This window comes from Stomoxys calcitrans, chromosome 4, assembly GCF_963082655.1.
Source record: "Stomoxys calcitrans chromosome 4, idStoCalc2.1, whole genome shotgun sequence".
Lineage (NCBI taxonomy): Eukaryota > Metazoa > Arthropoda > Insecta > Diptera > Muscidae > Stomoxys > Stomoxys calcitrans.
The window spans coordinates 48,185,592-48,203,984 of record NC_081555.1 but is presented as its reverse complement, the minus strand read 5'-3'; the positions used below and the strand labels follow the sequence as shown (position 1 = coordinate 48,203,984).

Sequence of the window (18,393 nt, the reverse complement as noted above, 5' to 3'; positions counted from 1 at the left end):
CATCTCAGATACTTTTCAACATGCCAACGGCAGATACTTACTCGCTCTATTGTTTTTGTTCCCAAATGCCACCCAAGCAATTCAAAACCATAGAGGTATGAATAATGTATGTAGGTAAATAAAATGTGCGGATTTTCTTTTTGCTGGGAACTAACTTAGCAAACATACGGAATTACACTTTTTAAATGATAGATGCATCGGCAGTTCAGAGATCAATTAATACATAACGTACTTAAGAGTTGGTCGTATAATGTAAGTATAAAAAATTTATAAAATATTTTTTATAGTTACGGAGATACAAGCGTTTTAAGTTATTTAAAAGCAATTTCTGGTTTAAAGGCCGGTACCATTCACAGTGGAAAACTGATGTTTTTCGCGATTACTTTTTTGAAACACAACGCAAAAATCTCAATGATAAGATAATACTTTTATTAACATGCTACCATGAGTAATGAGGGAACGTACTACTGAATGATATGAGCGAGTTTGTTTGCTTCAAAATCAATTATCTGAAAAAGTAATAACAATAAATAAAAATGATTTTTTTCGGGATGGGCGGATTTTGGTGCATAAATAGGTCTGTTGGGAAGTGAAGGCCACTGTAGCGCAGAGGTTAGCATGTCCGCAAACGACGCTGAACGCCTGGGTTCGAATCCTGGCGAGACCATCAGAAAAAAATTTGTCAAAGGTGGTTTTTCCCTCCTAATGCTGGCAACATTTGTGAGATGCTATGCCATGAAAACTTCTCTCCAAAAAGGTGTCGAACCGCAGCAAGCCGTTCGGACTCGGCTTTAAAAAGGAGGCGCCTTATCATTGAGCTTAAAACTTGAATCGGACTGCACTCATTGATGTGTGAAAAGTGGGCAAACTGTGCCTTAGTGCAAAATTTGAATTTGCATTACCAGAGCGGCAAAAAGTGCCTCCTGGAAGCTTCTCTGCGACCAGGTCGATAGCGTTAATGAAACAGCTAAGATGAAAAAGTTTCTCTCAAAAACCCATATGCAAACGGAAACGTTAGTAGACGACATGGGAATGAGAGCAGAAACAACGGAGGACATATTGAGGCTTTTGATGAAAACTCATTTTCCACAGGATACGACGGGACTCGCGGAGACACCGGAATATTGGAATAAAGATGTTGATCGAAGGAATAATGAACGGAATTTATGGTCAAGAAAGCCCTTAAGAGCTTCAAACCATTTAAGTCACCCCGACCTGATGGAATATTTCCGGCGTTACTACAGAGAGGGGCAGACTATCTGGCGCTTCGTCTGGCCAAAATTTTCACAGCGTGCCTAGGACTTGCATATACTTTGAAAGCATGGGAGGAGGCAAGGCTGTACGTCCTTTCTACTCAAAACAACAATGAAACATAATGTGGATACCATGATAAAGAGTAGGACATCCAGCGAACAGCTTATATACAAACAGCATGCCTATGTTAAGGGGAGGTCGGTGGAGACTGCCCTACACGAGGTTGTGCATAAAATAGAAGAATCCTTCGATGCCAAGACGTACGTTTAATAATATGCGAACCGACACATTGATCCAATCCTTAGACCAGTACCGGGTGCTTAGGGACTGGATAAACCATATGCAAAGGAGCAGTTGGATAAATTGCGGGTTCCATGACATAAATATAAGGGAGAAAGTGGCAACGGGCTCGCCACAGGGGGGATTTTAACATCACTCCTTAGGCTAACCACCTTAAATAACCTATTACGGATGCTGACTGAAGAGAAGATAAGGATCCAAACCAGCTATGCAGAAGGGCCGAAAGTGTCTTGCATATGGCATATGACTGGGCTAGACCCAGAGGTCTCAAGGTTAACCAGAGATGACTGAAATATTCCTGTTCACGAGAAAGACGAATGTCGCACCACGTTTCCTCAATGAAACGATTTCGATATCTGACAAGGTCAAATACTTTGGAGTGATCTTGGAAAGGAAACTTAATTGGAAGTGTCACAATCAAGAGCGTACTAAGAAGGTTCACAGATATTGGGCACTCTGTAGACGGCCCGTAGGCTCGAAATTGGGCCTGAATCCGAGTATAGTGCACTGGGTTTACATAAGCGTGATTAGACCAATACTTACATAAAGCTCAGTAGTTTGGTGGACTGCTATGGAGAAAAAGTACTACGTTAGGACCATGCAAAAAGTTGCAACAAGCATGCAACAGAGAACATGTTGTCTTGGCATATTCAGAACAATGAGGACCACGCCCACTAGGGCACTGGAGACTATTCTTGATATCCGACACATTAACATACAGATTAAATGTGCGGCAGCCACTGCTGCTCTGAAACTTAAGGCGATGGGAGAATGGATTGGATTAAGGATGGGAGCAGCTCATACCATCGCAATGGTATCGAGGCGACGATAGGAAACACGGAAGGAAAGGAAGAGGTTTCCGACCGGATACGACACTTGAGGGCGAGTACGAGGTACTGCTCTTTTCAACCTAACCTAAGGCTTGAAGGCGTCATCTCTGAATCGTGTGCCATATCTAGGGAAGCCAGCCAGTGAGACTTGTGAGATTTATTTGGGACTGAGTGAGTGAATGAGACATATTTATTTCAAGTCTGGTTACTATTGAATCTTAAGAGTTTAGCGATGGAAGAAGAAAAACATTTAGACTACTCTTTGCAAGAATAAAGGCTCTGTATCTCCTATTCCCCGTACCCTTGAGTAGTTTAAAGCTAGGAATTCCTGGTCCATGAAGCATTCCTCCACGCAAGTTTCTGGATAAGAACAACGTCAAATCCTCCTGCCATCAAGGTGGATATTTATCTGCAGTAACTGAACCATATTCAGGATTCAGAACTTCCACCACTGCGTTAGCCTCGTCTCCTGAGTCCGTCTGGAGTTCACCCTCGTAAGATTCGCTGGATCTTGTCATGATTAGTTTCCTTACGCATCCAGGGGTAGTTGAGCAACACATCAAAATATCCATTTCCGACCCTATAAAGTATACATATTCTCGATCAGCGTAAAAATCTAAGACGATCTAGCCATGTCCGTCCATCTGTCTGGGATATCGCACTACAGTCTTTAAAAATAGAGATATTGAGCTGAAACTTTGCACAGATTCTTTTTATTTGTCCATAAGCAGGTTAAGTTCGAAGATGGGCTATATCGGACTATATCTTGGTATAGCCCCCATATAGACCGATCCACCGATTTAGGGTCTTAGGCCCATAAAAGCCACATTTATTATCCTATCTTGCTGAAATTTGGACAGTGAGTTGTGTTAGGCCCTTCAAAATCCTTCGCTTTTGTCTCAGATTGGTACAGATTTGGATATAGCTGCCAAATAGACCGATCCTCCGATTTAGGGTCTTAGGCCCATAAAAGGCGCATTTATTGTCCGATGTCACCGAAGTTTGGGAGAGTGAGTTGTGTTAGGCCACTCGACTTCCCTCTTCAATGTGGCCCGGATCGGCTCAGATTTGGATATAGCTGCCATATAGACCGATCTCTCGACTTAAAGTGTTCGGCTTATAAAAGGTGCATTTATTGTCTGATTTCGCCAAAATTTGGGACAGTGAGATGCGTTAGGTCCTTCGACATCCTTCTTCAATTTGGGCCAGATGGCAGATGGGGCTAGATTTGAATACAGCTGCCATATAGACCGATCTCTAGATTTAAAGTCTTGGCCCCATAAAAGGCGCATTTATTGTCCGATTTCGACGAAATTTGGGACAGTAAGATGTGTTAGGCTCTTCGATATCCTTCTTCTATTTGGGTCAAATCGGTTCTGATTTGGATATAGCTGCCATATGGACCGATCTCTCGATTTAAAGTCTTGGGCTTATAAAAAGTGAATTTATAGTTTGATTTCACCAAAATTTGGGACAGTGAGTTGCGTTAGGCCCTTCGACATCCTTCTTCAATTTGGGCCAGATCGGTCCAAATTTTGATATAGCTGTCATATAGACCGATCTCTCGATTTAAGGCCTTTCGCTCTCCCGAAGTTTGGGAGAGCGAGTTGTGTTAGTCCTTTTCAATTTGGCCCCGATCTTTTCAGATTTGGATATAGCTGTCATATAGACCGATATTTCGATTTAAGTTCTTGGGCCCATAAAAGGCGCATTTTTGTCCGATGTCGCCGAAGTTTGGGAGAGTGAGTTGTGTGAGGCCACTCGACATCCCTCTTCAATTTGACCCCGATCGCTTCAGATTTGGATATAGCTGCCATATAGATCGATCTCTCGATTTAAGGTCTTGGGCCCAAAAAAAGCGCATTTAAAATCCGATTTCGCCTAAATTTGACACAGTGACTCTAACATAAGTCACTTTTTCGACATCCGCGTCCTATATTGTTCAGATCGGTATATGTTACGATATAGCTACCAAAGAGACCAATATTTTGTTCTACAAAATTGAACAATGAATTGTACTTATTATACCACTTAAGGTCCATGACGAATCTGACCATATTTCGATAAGCTGCTATGGGGGCATAAATTATGCATTTTTCACCAGATTATGACGAAAGGTGGTTTACATATATACTCGATGTGGTGGGTATTCAAAGTTCGGCCCGGCCGAACTTAACGCCTTATTACTTGTTTATAGCTCGGCTGATATCTCCAGCCCTAGCATGAGGTTCATTTGGCTGATGATAAGAGTATCTGTCAACTGCAAACGGTATAGAACCATGGCCCGAAGTTGATTTCAATTCCGGGGCCAACATAGCTAGAAAACGGTAAGAACTACAACAGTCCAAATACTTGAGTGTTTTTGAATCTATGAGGGCCAAATTAAAATATTTTAATACTTACTTTAGATAATACGCTAAAGTCGTCCAATCAACATTAATTATAACTGTGTTATATGAGATTCTATTCTATTTCAGATCATTTGTTTGAATACACTAAGGACTATTCTTAGAACAGTTACTAATTCATGGTTTGATTTGATTTAACGTTTTCTTTTATTTCGTTTGGCGAATTCTTCGGGATGGTGAGACTTCATATGGGTGTACAATCCTGTACGATAGGTAAACGATTTTGAGCAAATTTTACATATGTCAAAAATCATTTTACCGTGTTTCTTCTTGTTGGGCGGAAGTTCAAAATGATTTTGCTTCTCGAACCTGGAGTTTATGGCAGCTTCTCTTCGCTTGGCCAGCTCTTCGGCATGGTATGCTCTCATATGCTGGTACACCCCTGTACGATAAGTAAACGTTTTTGGGCAAAAATGACATTTATCAAGAAAGGTATCTTCGGAATTCTTATTTTTGAGGGAATGTTGAAAGTGATGGTGGCCATCTAAACTGCATTTTGCGGAGAAACATCTTCCACATAATTGGCATTGGAATGCCTGGGGATTAATGTGAAAGGCGGCATGTTCCTCCACACGGAAGCGGTATTTGATTTTGCGTCCGCAACATGCAATATAAAATTCCTTGCCGGGGTGTTGCTGACCAAAGTGCTTTTTAACGTCGGAAAATGTTGGAAATTTGCCAGAGCAAACATGGCACTCCAATTGTGGCCTCCATTTGGCAATTGTTGCATCGATTTCTGAGGTAGTCTTCCTCTCCTTTGTCCCACTATGGGACGATGAGTTTTCAGGCGAGCCAGGCCTATTTGTTAATTCCACTAACTGGTTATCCGTACTGGATACGGAATCAACTGCCTCCGGATCCCAATTGTCAAACTCATCAACAATAAAAACATCTCCACCTTCCGCTTCGAAATCATCATCGATATCATATGGCTCTTCGATTTGTGGAGCTATATCTTCAGTAGATTTAATGTCATTAGAGCCTGAAGTATTTTCCAGATAATCTCCGACGTCAGTTGAAAATTGTACGGCACAGTCAGTAACGACCAATTGTCCTGCACTGAAACCCGCCATGGGATTTGTTGTAGATGTGGTAGCTGCATCATTTTCATCAAAGTCATCTGTTATAGTAATCACCTCGGAAGATTCTTCTATCTTTGCATTAAGGAACTCTTGCGATGTTGATTCTTCTTCTACGTTCTGCTCTTCATCATTGTGAAGATTATCCAGTAAGAGCTGTATTGTCTGATGGAAACTGTTGAATCCGGTTATATGGCGCCAACATTCCATGCATAGAACCGCATTTGGTGTTGAACATCCACGGTCCACGTCTAGATACTGGAATTGACAAAGGGCCAATGTATTTCTCAATCTATTGAATTCATTCTTAATATGGAAGTTGGTTGATAAGAAGTTTTTGGTTGGTTGGTTTTACCTTAGGTTTGAAATATTTTTTGGCGATATTGTATACTTCATTGCATCGACCGTTTGCATCGCGCAAACGTATACTGTCGTTACAGCTACTTCTGCACAGGCGACAGACATTGGTCCCTGACATAATTAAACCCTAAAACGATGAATATACGAAAATGTATTAATTGCTTAAATCTGTATCTATTATTATGCAAGGTTTAAGTTTGTGTTTATAGGGGTTCTCATTTTTATACCCAGAACCGAAGGATGGGGGTATATTAATTTTCTCATACCGTTTTCAACACATCGAAATATCCATTTCCGATCCTATAAAATATATATATTCTTGATCAGCGTAAAAATCTAAGACAATCTAGCCATGTCCGTCAGTCTGTCTGTTAAAATCACGCTACAGTCTTTAAAAATATAGATATTGGGCTGAAACTTTGCATAGAATTTTTTTTTATACCCTCCACCATAGGACGGGGGCATACTAATTTCGTCATTCTGTTTATAACACCTCGAAATATGTGCGTAAGACCCCATACAGTATATATATTCTTGATCGTCATGACATTTTAAGTCGATCTAGCCGTGCCCGTCCGTCTATTTGTCGGAAGCACGCAAACTTTCGAAGGAGTAGAGCTAGGAATTTTGCACAAATAATTTTTATTAGTGTATGTTGTAAATGGGCCAAATCGGTCAATATTTTGATATAGCTGCCATATAAACCGATCTTGGGTCTTGACTTCTTGAGCACCTAGAGGAGCAATTCTTATCCGATTGGAATGAAATTTTGCACGACGTGTTTTGTTATGATATCCAAAAACTGTGCCAAGTATGGTTCAAATCGGTAAACGAACTGATATAGCTGTTATATAAACCGATCTTGGGTCTTGACTTCTTGAGCCTCTAGAGTGCCAATTCTTATCCGATTGGTATGAAATTTAGCACGAAGTATTTTGTTATTATATCCAACAACTGTATGGTTCAAATCGGTTCATGGTCTGATATAGCTGTCATATAAACAGATCTGGGGACTTGACTTCTTGAGCTTCTAGAGGGCGCAATTCCTATCCGATTTGGCTGAAATTTTGCATGACTTATTTTATTCTTACTTTCAACAACTGTGTCAAATAAGGTTAAAATCGGATCATAACCTGATATAGCTGCCATATAAACCGATCTGGGATCTTGACTTCTTGAGCCTCTAGAGGTCGCAATTATTATCCGATTTGCCTGAAATTTTGTACGACGGATCCTCCCATGACCATCAACACACGTGTTTATAATCGGTCTATAGCCCGATACAGCTCCCATATAAATCGATCTCTCTATTTTACTTCTTGAGCCCCCAAAGGGCGCAATTCTTATTCGAATTGGCTGACATTTTACACGGGTCTCCAACATATAATTTAATTGTGGTCCAAACCAGACCATATCTTGATATCGCTCTAACAGCAGATCAAATCTTTTCTTATATCCTTTTTTGCCAAAGAAGGGACAAATGCGATCCATGGTGGAGGGTATATAAGATTCGGCCCGGCCGAACTTAGCACGCTTTTACTTGTTCTTGAAATTTTTTTTTCCTAGCCACGCTATTTTTTGTTAGTATATGATAGAAACGAGACATATATTTGACTCATTCTCACTTCGTTTCGCATTACAAGTGTGTGAAAGATTATATTGATCGAGATTATATTGTGCATCTGTTGGAAGTTGTATTGATGGCTTCGAACGCTAAGACAACGGCAATGGCTCTCACTGTTGCTCCGGGTGCCTAGGTTCGAATCCTGGCAGGGCAAAAAACTTAAAAAATGAAAAATGCGGCAGAGTCAGGTCGGGATTCAAACCGGGGCACACGGAGAAACAGTGAGAGCCAAAATCATGTGTAGAACGGAAGAAGTGTAATTTGTCACAGAAAGAATGTTTGTCATTACACAAAAATACATGCACTATGAAAAGTAAAGCTAATAGACAGGGTTGTCGAGCGTGGTTAATGTGGTAATTGTATCATAGATGCGTTTTCGCTATTAATCCGATTCAAATACAGCACACCAACGCACGGCCCTTGAAGCCATCACACCTAATATGGTTGAAAAGTCTTCGAACCAAAGACGAAACGCGTCCCATAGTGGTTGTGTGTGTTGCTATCTTTGGCTTTCCTTTTCCATTTTTATCTTTGATCATTGAGCTCCTCTCGAAAGAGAAACAAACAAAAATTTATTAATATATTTTTTTTCGTGATAACAAAACTAAACAATTCCTAGCCCAAGGTTTGTTATTTTGCATTTGAGTTGTGCTATGACTTTTATTAGTATTTGGGAACCACCTTGGCGCAAAGGGTAGCATGTCCGCCTCTGACGCCGAACGCCTGGGTTCCACTCCGGGCGTGAACACCAAAAAATTTTTCAATGATTTTTACCCCTTATTTGCTTGCTCTCTATCCAGTGGTGGTATCCTTGGGCAAAATTTGCAATTTGCATAGTTTAAGCAACATATCTAAACAAACAAGTTTTGAGTATTATTTTGAAATAATGGGTCGATTATGGATTGCAATTTACGTGGAGACAAAACCACAAAGTAAAGTTATTATAATTTTTGTCAATTTCACTCAATCTCAGTATTTTTGAATTTGTAAAAAAGTACGTAATTCAATACAAAAATTAAAATTTCTGCATTAAATTTGGCCGTTGGCAACGCAACTGAAGTAGGGTTGCCACCCATCATCAAACCATAAAATCGTCAAACCGGCTATAACGAAAAAACACAATACAATATGTCCCTCATTTCAGCAGCCATTTGTAAAATTAATCTCTTCTCTAGGAATGCCAACAAGTATAACGAAGAGTTCTTGCTGACACAACTAGTCGTCTATACGTTTAAAATATTCGTTTGTGCATCTCTACACGTTGCACATGGAAGCCTGATAAGAAACCAAACATCTGTCAATCTGTATTTTCTCGCCATACAACAACAGTTTATGCCTTCAGACAGACGTGTGTATAGTTACTTATTAAAACACAAGCCCCATTGTGTGCGACGAAACAAAATGTAGTGTAGAAAAAATTTAACAAGACAACACACCAGACTACAAAATAGCAAAAACAGTTATACATACATGCACGCAACACATTTTTATACTTACATGTATTCAAGTATGCTTGGGTGGGTTTTACCGCTCGTATGTTTGCAAACAGAAAATGATATATTATTAGACTAAGCACTTTTAAGGGCAAAGAAACTCATAAACTACGTCCATAGTTTGTGCACAATGATATAAAAGATTAAATTTGTAGACTAGAAGCCGGTTTGATCTCAAGAAATAAGACAAAAAAAACCTTCATTCCATCAGTGCTACACAATACACACTGTTCGGCACTGCCGAATCACCATTGGCAAAGAGAACAGAATGGACGGACAGCTTGTGGTAAGAGAGGAAACGAACAAAAAATCAGAGAACAAATTGGGACATACAGAAAGCCATATACATTGACGCGTAATCTTCTGCATTAAAATGTATAAACACTTGAACGCAAGTATATGCCATATTAGACAGCTCAGATAATTTTTAACATGCCAGCGGCAGATAACATAGCAGCTGTTAAGCAACCAAAGGCAAATCAACTGCAATGAGATATGTTATGGTACATATGTATGTATGTACTTGGATGAAATGTTTTTTTTTATTTGCTTGACAATAAAACAGGCATATGAAACTGAGTGTTTAAATTAGTAGAAGTCGTGTCTATGCAGAGATCAGCACACCCAGTACGTACGATTGTGATGGTGTATTTATTTGTTTAATAGAAAGTATTAAATATATGAAAAAGTATTAAATAATTACAAAATGTTGTGACCAAAATAAAAAGAAGTGCAAAAGCAATTTTATCAAATTTTGTGTTGCGGAAAGGAAGAGTAATTTTTGTTAGAAGGTTTGTAATTAAGAAGATAGAAGCATTTTAAGTTATTTAAAGAATTTTCGTATTAGCACAATCGATAACTAATGGAATGGGCCTATAGTGGCCCTGCAAACAATCAGGTCCTCATAGGAACAAGGTTGGGTACATATTTCGACGGGAAAATTCTAACTTGTTGACATTTGTTATACAAAAGATGGCCTATTAACAATCTCAACCGACTTACTTCAATGAAAAGTGTTTGTGTTTTTACATTGTGTTTTTCGAGCGGCTAGCTCTACTCGTTCAAAGGTTAGCGTGCTATCAACAGACGAAAGGACAGGGCTAAATAGACTTGAAATGTCATAGAAGCAAAGTCCATTCGTTTTTCGGCTTATGTTTGATACAAGCGGCTTCTACACGTCTATGACAGCTATGCTTTTTTTAATACTTTTCTTGTGTTATACTTATGCAGGTTTTTGCCAAAAAATACTTTAATTTTGTTCGCTAGTTTTGGATGCCTTATTTCTGTGATTTTATTATACGAAAGCAAAAATAGTTCGCTTCTCCCGTTCGGTCAACTCGCGTAAGCGTCAAGTGCGTTGTTTGGACAATTCAGAACCGTCGGATTGGAAAATTTTAATTACGTACTGGATAGAAGCCATCGTAGAGCAGAGGTTAGAAAGTCCGCCTGTGACTATGAATGCCTGGGTTCGAATCCTGGCGAGAACGTCATAAAGTTTTTTTTTTCAGCGGTGGTTAGTTATCCCCTCCTTATGCTGGCGACATTTGTGTGGTACTGTATCATCTGGTATGGCAGCCATGTAAATACTTCTCCACAAAGACGTGTCGCACTGCCGCACGCCGTTCGGACTCGGCTATAAAAAGGAGGCCCCTTAACATTGAGCTTAACTTGAATCGGACAGCACTCAATTCCTTAATGGAATGTTTATGGTCAAATTTTTACTGGATAGATGTATGGCTTCTACTGATCCAAATTTGTAACATTTTCCCACTAACATTTCATTTAGGAACACGAAGCAAACATTTGGTTAAGACAATTCGGATGTGCCTTCTATTGTACTATGTATTGGGTTGCCCAAAAAGTAATTGCGGATTACTGCTTGTGACTCTGTAATTGCATTCTTTCTTCTGTCAGTTATCAGCTGTTACTTTTAGCTTGCTTTAGAAAAAAAGTGTTAAAAAAAGTATATTTGATTAAAGTTCATTCTAAGTTTTATTAAAAATGCATTTACTTTCTTGTAAAAAATCCGCAATTACTTTTTTGGGCAACCCAATATTAAAATTTTTGGACGATTTCTCTCACTCTGGAGACGATGGCATGATTATTGAAGGCCATATGGTACACCATATGGACAATTTCAGCCAAATTTTATAAGAATTTGCCCTATAGGGGCTAAAGACTTAAACTGAAGATGGATTTAAATAAAGAAGAAGAATTTGAATGAGAAAATTTTATGCAGTTTCGAAAAATGCTATTTTTAATTAAAATTTTAAAATTTAAGATTCGAACTATGTAACAGTGAAAGTGAAAATAAGCAATAATAGAATAATTTTGAAAAGTGCCACAGAGGCGTGGAAAAGTGGCCCAAAACCTCAAAAAGTATGGAATTTAGTAGCACAAAAAAAAGTGGCACACTAATAACATCGTCGAAAAAAAATGTTAAATTTGATACTCAAGTAAACTAAGTAAACAACGGTAGCGTTGATCCTGGCAAGTGCATATTTTATCTTGTATTCATGTAAAGTTATTTTCATTAGATACTACACCAAGAGAAAAGTTGATACCAAAAGTGCCTATTTCAGTACCATACGGAATTGAAAATAAAGCAACACCGTATGGTACAAAAACAATACCGGATAGTATGTACGAAACATAAAATGATTAGTGCGGTTTGGTACTAGCCTTATTACCGAACTGGTATTGATTTTAATGTCAATCTGTTGATTTTGGTGCCAGACCGTTATCAGTTCTGGTGCCAGACCGTTATTGGTTTTAATACCAAACCGTTATTTATTATTCCACCCCCAATGAACCAAAAAAAAATCATTGAAAATAATTTTAATCTAAATTTATTGCGATTATTTATGTTAATAATTACAAAAATTTATGTAACATCACGACCAACCTCAATTCTTTGTCTTCAGCAATTGATTTCATATGCATTGATTCCCAGAAGTGGTTTTCATATGAATGCACCAACACAGGAACGTTTTTCACATAAGAGACTATCAAGTTTTTGATGTAGAATGTCCTTAGAATTTGTCCTATCTCCATTTTCACCGATTTCGAGCATTGAATAGGTCTTTTCGCACTCAAATTGTATTAAAACATTTTATTTATTTGTTTAACAAATTTTTTATAATTGCGTTAATATTTTAAGTACAAAGCTCAACAACACTTATGGCGTGATGACAAGAATACAAATGTGACGCCGACAATTCTTAAAAGCGTCGTCTGTCTGGTATTGTATTGATACCAAATGGTATTAAAAATCTTTGTCAATGACGCGAATAAAATAATACCAGGCGGTATTGGCAAAGTACCGTAATTTTTCTATCAGTGTACAGCCGAATCCGCTTAATTGAACTCCATTTATTATTTGGAAAAAATTACTAGGACTAATTGATTTTAAGGATTTTTTCTCACATTTCAATCGGCTTAATTGAAAATCCTTTGATTGAAAAACCGATTCATTGCAATAAAAATTGTACTGAAAAATCACATTTCAAAGATATCAACTCCGTTTAATTGAAAAGTTTATCATGAAATTTTTATATTTGGTCGATGTTATGATTTTACTAACTTCACATCTAGTGTTTTTCATAATTATACCCTCCACCATAAGATGGGGGGTATACTAATTTCGTCATTCTGTTTGTAACTACTCGAAATATTCGTCTGAGACCCCATAAAGTGTATATATTCTTGATCGTCGTGACATTTTATGTCGATCTAGCCATGTCCGTCCGTCCGTCTGTCTGTCGAAAGCACGCTAACTTCCGAAGGAGTAAAGCTAGCCGCTTGAAATTTTGCACAAATACTTCTTATTAGTGTAGATCGGTTGGTATTGTAAATGGGCCATATCGGTCCATGTTTTGATATAGCTGCCATTTAAACCGATCTTGGGTCTTGACTTCTTGAGCCTCTAGAGTGCGCAATTCTTATCCGATTGGAATGAAATTTTGCACGACGTGTTTTGCTATGATATCCAACAACTCTGCCAAGTATGGTTCAAATCAGTCCATAACCTGATATAGCTGCCATATAAACCAATCTTGGGTCTTGACTTCTTGAGCCTCTAGAGTGCGCAATTCTTATCCGATTGTGATGAAATTTTGCACGACGCGTTTTGTTATTATATCCAACAACTGTGCCAAGTATAGTTCAAATCGGTTCATAACCTGATATAGCTGCCATATAAACCGATCTTGGGTCTTGACCTCTTGAGCCTCTAGCGTGCGCAATTCTTATCCGATCAGAATGAAATTTTGCACGACGTGTTTTGTTATGATATCCAACAACTCTGCCAAGTATGGTTCAAATCAGTCCATAACCTGATATAGCTGCCATATAAACCAATCTTGGGTCTTGACTTCTTGAGCCTCTAGAGTGCGCAATTCTTATCCGATTGAGATGAAATTTTGCACGACGTGTTTTGTTATTATATCCAACAACTGTGCTAAGTATGGTTCAAATCGGTCCATAACCTGATATAGCTGCCATATAAACCGATCTTGGGTCTTGACTTCTTGAGCCTCTAGAGGCCGCAATTCTTATCCGTTTTGAATGAATTTTTGCACGAAGTATTTCGTTATGATATCCAACAACTGTGCCAAGTATGGTTCAAATCGGTCCATAACCTGATATAGCTGTCATATAAACAGATCCGGGGATTTGATTTCTTGAGCTTCTAGAGGGCGCAATTCCCATCCGATTTGGCTGAAATTTTGCATGACGTATTTTATTTTTCTTTCAACAACGGTATCAAATAAGGTTCAAATCGGTTCATAACCTGATATAGCTGCCATATAAACCGATCTGGGAACTTGACTTCTTGACCCCTAGAGGTCGCAATTATTACCCGATATGCCTGAAATTTTGTACGATAGATCCTCTCATGACCATCAACAAACGTGTTTATTATGGTCTGAATCGGTCTATAGCCCGATACAGATCCCATATAAATCGTTCTCTCTATTTTACTTCGTGAGCCCCAATGGGCGCAATTCTTATACGAATTGGCTGAAATTTTACACAGGTCTCCAACATATAATTTAATTGTGGTCCAAACCGGATATCGTTTGATATCGTTTTAATAGCAGAGCAACTCTTTTCTTATATCCTTTTTTGCCTAAGAAGAGATGCCGGGAAAAGAACTCGACAAATGCGATCCATGATGGAGGGTATATAAGATTCGGCCCGGCCGAACTTAGCACGCTTTTACTTGTTTTTTAATTAAAATCGTTAACTAAATTAGCTTTGGCTAATGGAAAACATTCTTAATTTTACAAACGTCGTTTAATTTCAACGTATTTCAATTATCCGGACTTCGAATATTTGAAAACATCGGTTAATTGAAAGAAATTTCCTGTCTTTTGCTGTTTTCAATTAAGTGAATTCGACTATATTAAGAAATATCTCTTATTTTAGTGATGCAAGGTGGAATTATGTGTCTCACCCTGTACTAGTGATACGGATTATCTACACATACATAGTAGTTTATGGCTAATGTCCTCCTCAAAAATGTCTAGGATTATAATAATCAATATGTTCGTCTCGAAAGAGAAACAAATAAAATTTAATGATCTTCGCCCTAACCGGCAAAAAAACTTGAAAATGAAAAAATTGGGCAGAGCCAAGCCGGCATTCGAACCTGCGCACACGGAGCAACAGCGAGAGCTGTTATCGTTGTCTAGCCTTCAAGGCCATCAATACAACATCTAACAGATGCACAGAATCATGTTTATCACGGAAGTAGTCTAATTGTTGCAGAAAAAAGTTTGTCATTACACAAAAACACATGCATTGGGAAAAAGTACTGCTAATAAATAGGGTTGTCGAGCGTGTTTAAAGTAGTAATTGTATCATAGATGCGTTTTCGCTATTAATCCGATTCAACATACCAACGCACGGCCCTAATATGGTTGAAAAGTCTTCTAACCAAAGACGAAACGCGTCCCATAGTGTTTGGTGTGCAAAGAAAATCTTCTATCATTGAGCTCGTGTCGAAAGAGAAATAAACAAAAATTTAAAAAAAAAATAATTTTTCTAGCTGTTACCCTTGCTCAAAACTTTTAAAGTTTTTATTTTATTTTTTTTTTGTTTGCTTATAAAATAAAAGAAAAAAATAGTTTAATTCGTATTAAAATCAAATTTCGAGAAAACATTTCTGAACCGTTTTGTTTTTTCTAGTGCACAAAAAATTAGTGTACTCAAGCACACATAGCCAAAAATGTGTCTATGCGTGTTTTAAACGCACCATACACACCAGACATGAAAACTTGGAATAAACAAAATACATCTGCGACGTCAACACTGTTTATGTACAGCGACCCAACACGTTACAGTTGCCTTTCACTGTTGACTTACCCTTCCCCATCGCTAAATTTATCGCTAAATTTGAACAAGCTATACATATACACAATACACTTTATACTTACATGTACTCGAGTAAAAAATGCTGGAACGTTTTAGCGATTGTTTTTATTGGGTTTACTCACAATCAAAAATGCTTATATTAATAGAATCGCAATTTTTTAACGAAAAAAAAAATAAGAACTAGACAATCTGCACAACGAGGAAAGATTAAATGTGTATACAACAAGCAGGTTTGATCTCTCGAAAAAAACAGAAAACCTTCACTCCGCCAGCACTACACAATACACACTATTTGACATTGCCAGAAATGCTTTTGCAAATGAAAAAGAGCAACAAATAGACTGCTTGTGCTTAATGAAGAACAGAGAAATAGAAATTTCAGAGAGTAAACGGAGGCATACTTTCATACAAACGGCCATGCGGCAATCAGAACACTTGTGTATTGAAATGTATTTACGAACACATGAAGTTGTTGCGTTCATTGCCAGATTTCAGGGTAGACATCTCAGATAATTTTCAACATGCCATTGGCAGTTTACTTACTCGCTTGTAGTTTTGTTTTCCAAATGCCACCAAAGACAATTTGACTACATGGAGGTGTGCAGGTAGATAAATAAGAAATGTGTGTGTTTTATTATAAAGCGTGGAAACAACTAAGCAGTCATACAGAACTTTGCGTTAAAAGGTTGGTACTATGGTCGCTTTCATCATTTCATCCAATAGGACATTCACTCATTAATTATATACGAAAAAATTTTAATAAATTTATTATGTTAACATTGAATTTTTGGAGCATTTCAAAGAAGTAATCGTCAAAAAGATGTGTTTTCAACGGTGAAAAAACGAACATAATACCAGCCTTAAAGTAAAAGAAGACGTTGCAGTGCAGTTATCTGCCCACCCATCTCGGACTTATGTGTTGTCGTAATTATTCGTTTAATAATTTTAATTCACGAAATGTTGTGTTGTGAAGTTTATTTCCATAAGAAGATCCACGGTTTTAGCGATATGAGCATTTTAAGTTAATTAAAAGAAGTTTTTCGTAAGGAATACCTAAGTGCCAATAAACGCAACGGGATGACTGTGTTGCTGCATGGCAATGTAGAACGAAGAACTCTTTGGTTCAAATTCCAGCGAGAGCATCCAAACACTTTTCACAATTCATTTAAAAATTTTTGTTATACAAACTTTAGATTTTTTAGGCGTGTAGCCAGTTTTTATAAAAAAGATATAATTGTGAATAGAATTACATTGAATCAAGTAAGAGCGTGCTAAGTTCAGCCCGGTTGAATCTTATATACCCTCCACCATGGATCGCATTTGTCGAGTTCTTTGCGCGGTGTCTCCTTTTAGACAAACAAAGAATAATGGATAAGAATTCTTATGCTATTTATTAAGTGCTAGTCCGATTCGGATCATTAATGAATTGAATATTAAAGACTGTAGTAGAATTTTTCGCGTAATATTTCAGCCCACTCGGATAAGAATTGCGCCTTGTAGGCACTCAAGAAGCGTAATCGGGAGATCGATTTATGTGGGAGCTGTATCAAGCTATAGATCAATTCAGACAATGTTGGACATGTTTATTGAAGGTCATGGGAGAAGCCGTTATACAAAATTTCTGCCCAATCAGATGCGCCCTCTGGAGGCTCAAGAAGTCAAGATCCCAGATCGGTTTATATGACAGCTATATCAGGTTATGTACCGATACTTAGCACAGTTATTGGACGTCATAGCAAAACACCTCATGCAAAATTCCAGCCAAATCGGATGAGAATTGCGACATCCAGAGGCTCAAGAAATCAAGATCCAAGATCGGTTTATATGGCAGCTATACCAGGTTATATAGCTGCCCAATCGTATAAAAATTGCGGCTACTAGGAGCTCAAGATGTCTAATCGGGAGATTGGTTTAAATTTGGAGCTATTATATTTCAGAATATACACCAATTTGGAGCACACCTACAATGTATGCTGTAGTTCATTGAAAAACTCTACGTGCTAAATTGCATCTCACTCTTATAAAAATTGCAGCTTCTATGAGCTCAAGATGTCAAATTGGGAGACCGCCTTATATGGAAGCTATGTCAAAACATACACCAATTTGCACCATACTTGATAAGATCTTTGAAAGTCTTAACAGAACATCGCGTACTAAATTTCAGCCCACTACGTACTAAATTTCAGTCCAATCGAATACTAATAACTCTAGAAGTCAAGTCGAAGGACCACTTTCTATGGGTGCTATACCCAAATCTGAACCGATATGGTCCATTTCCAACGACCTACATTGGTTGCTGTTGTAGCCACATTTTCATGTGGAGGTGGGGATCCTCGTCAAGCTTCTGTAGGCGAGCAAGCCCGTTCTGGTCCAAAGGACCGATCGCCGCGGGAACAAGGTGGCCATTGTTTATTTAAAGGTGCCAATAACTCGCTTTGTTATATCGAGCATCATATGTACTCAGTATTTGTGTAAGTGCCGGTGCCGCCCGGCCTCTCACTGAAACTCTCCACTCGATACCGCTGACTGTTCGCGACTGCCGTTGCAGTTACTCCTTATGGAGCATTTCACTATCCACAATCTGTGGACGTGTCCGGTAGCTCGCAGTAAGCTTCTCCCGACAGCTATGGGTAGCAACACAAATTGGAACTCAATGTTCCAGCCTGT

General features: G+C 38.3%; 1 protein-coding gene across 3 annotated transcripts in view; it reads right to left on the bottom strand.

Moving 5' to 3' along the window:
* Nucleotides 1–4,883: 4,883 nt before the first annotated feature.
* Nucleotides 4,884–18,393, bottom strand: part of LOC106085282 (gastrula zinc finger protein XlCGF53.1) — a 56,543-nt gene continuing 43,033 nt past the window's right edge. Inside the window, exons 1-3 of one of the 3 annotated variants that reach the window (XM_013249453.2) lie at nucleotides 15,789–16,446; nucleotides 6,227–6,358; nucleotides 4,884–6,129 (exon numbers count right to left, since the gene is read on the bottom strand). In XM_013249453.2, the coding sequence (XP_013104907.2) occupies nucleotides 4,927–6,129; nucleotides 6,227–6,349 (1,326 nt within the window). In that variant the 5' untranslated portion in view covers nucleotides 6,350–6,358; nucleotides 15,789–16,446 and the 3' untranslated portion in view covers nucleotides 4,884–4,926. Of the gene's footprint in view, nucleotides 6,130–6,226; nucleotides 6,359–9,352; nucleotides 9,654–15,788; nucleotides 16,447–18,393 lie in introns of those variants that run through there. The other 2 variants (XM_013249452.2, XM_059366971.1) reach the window with 2 other exon arrangements.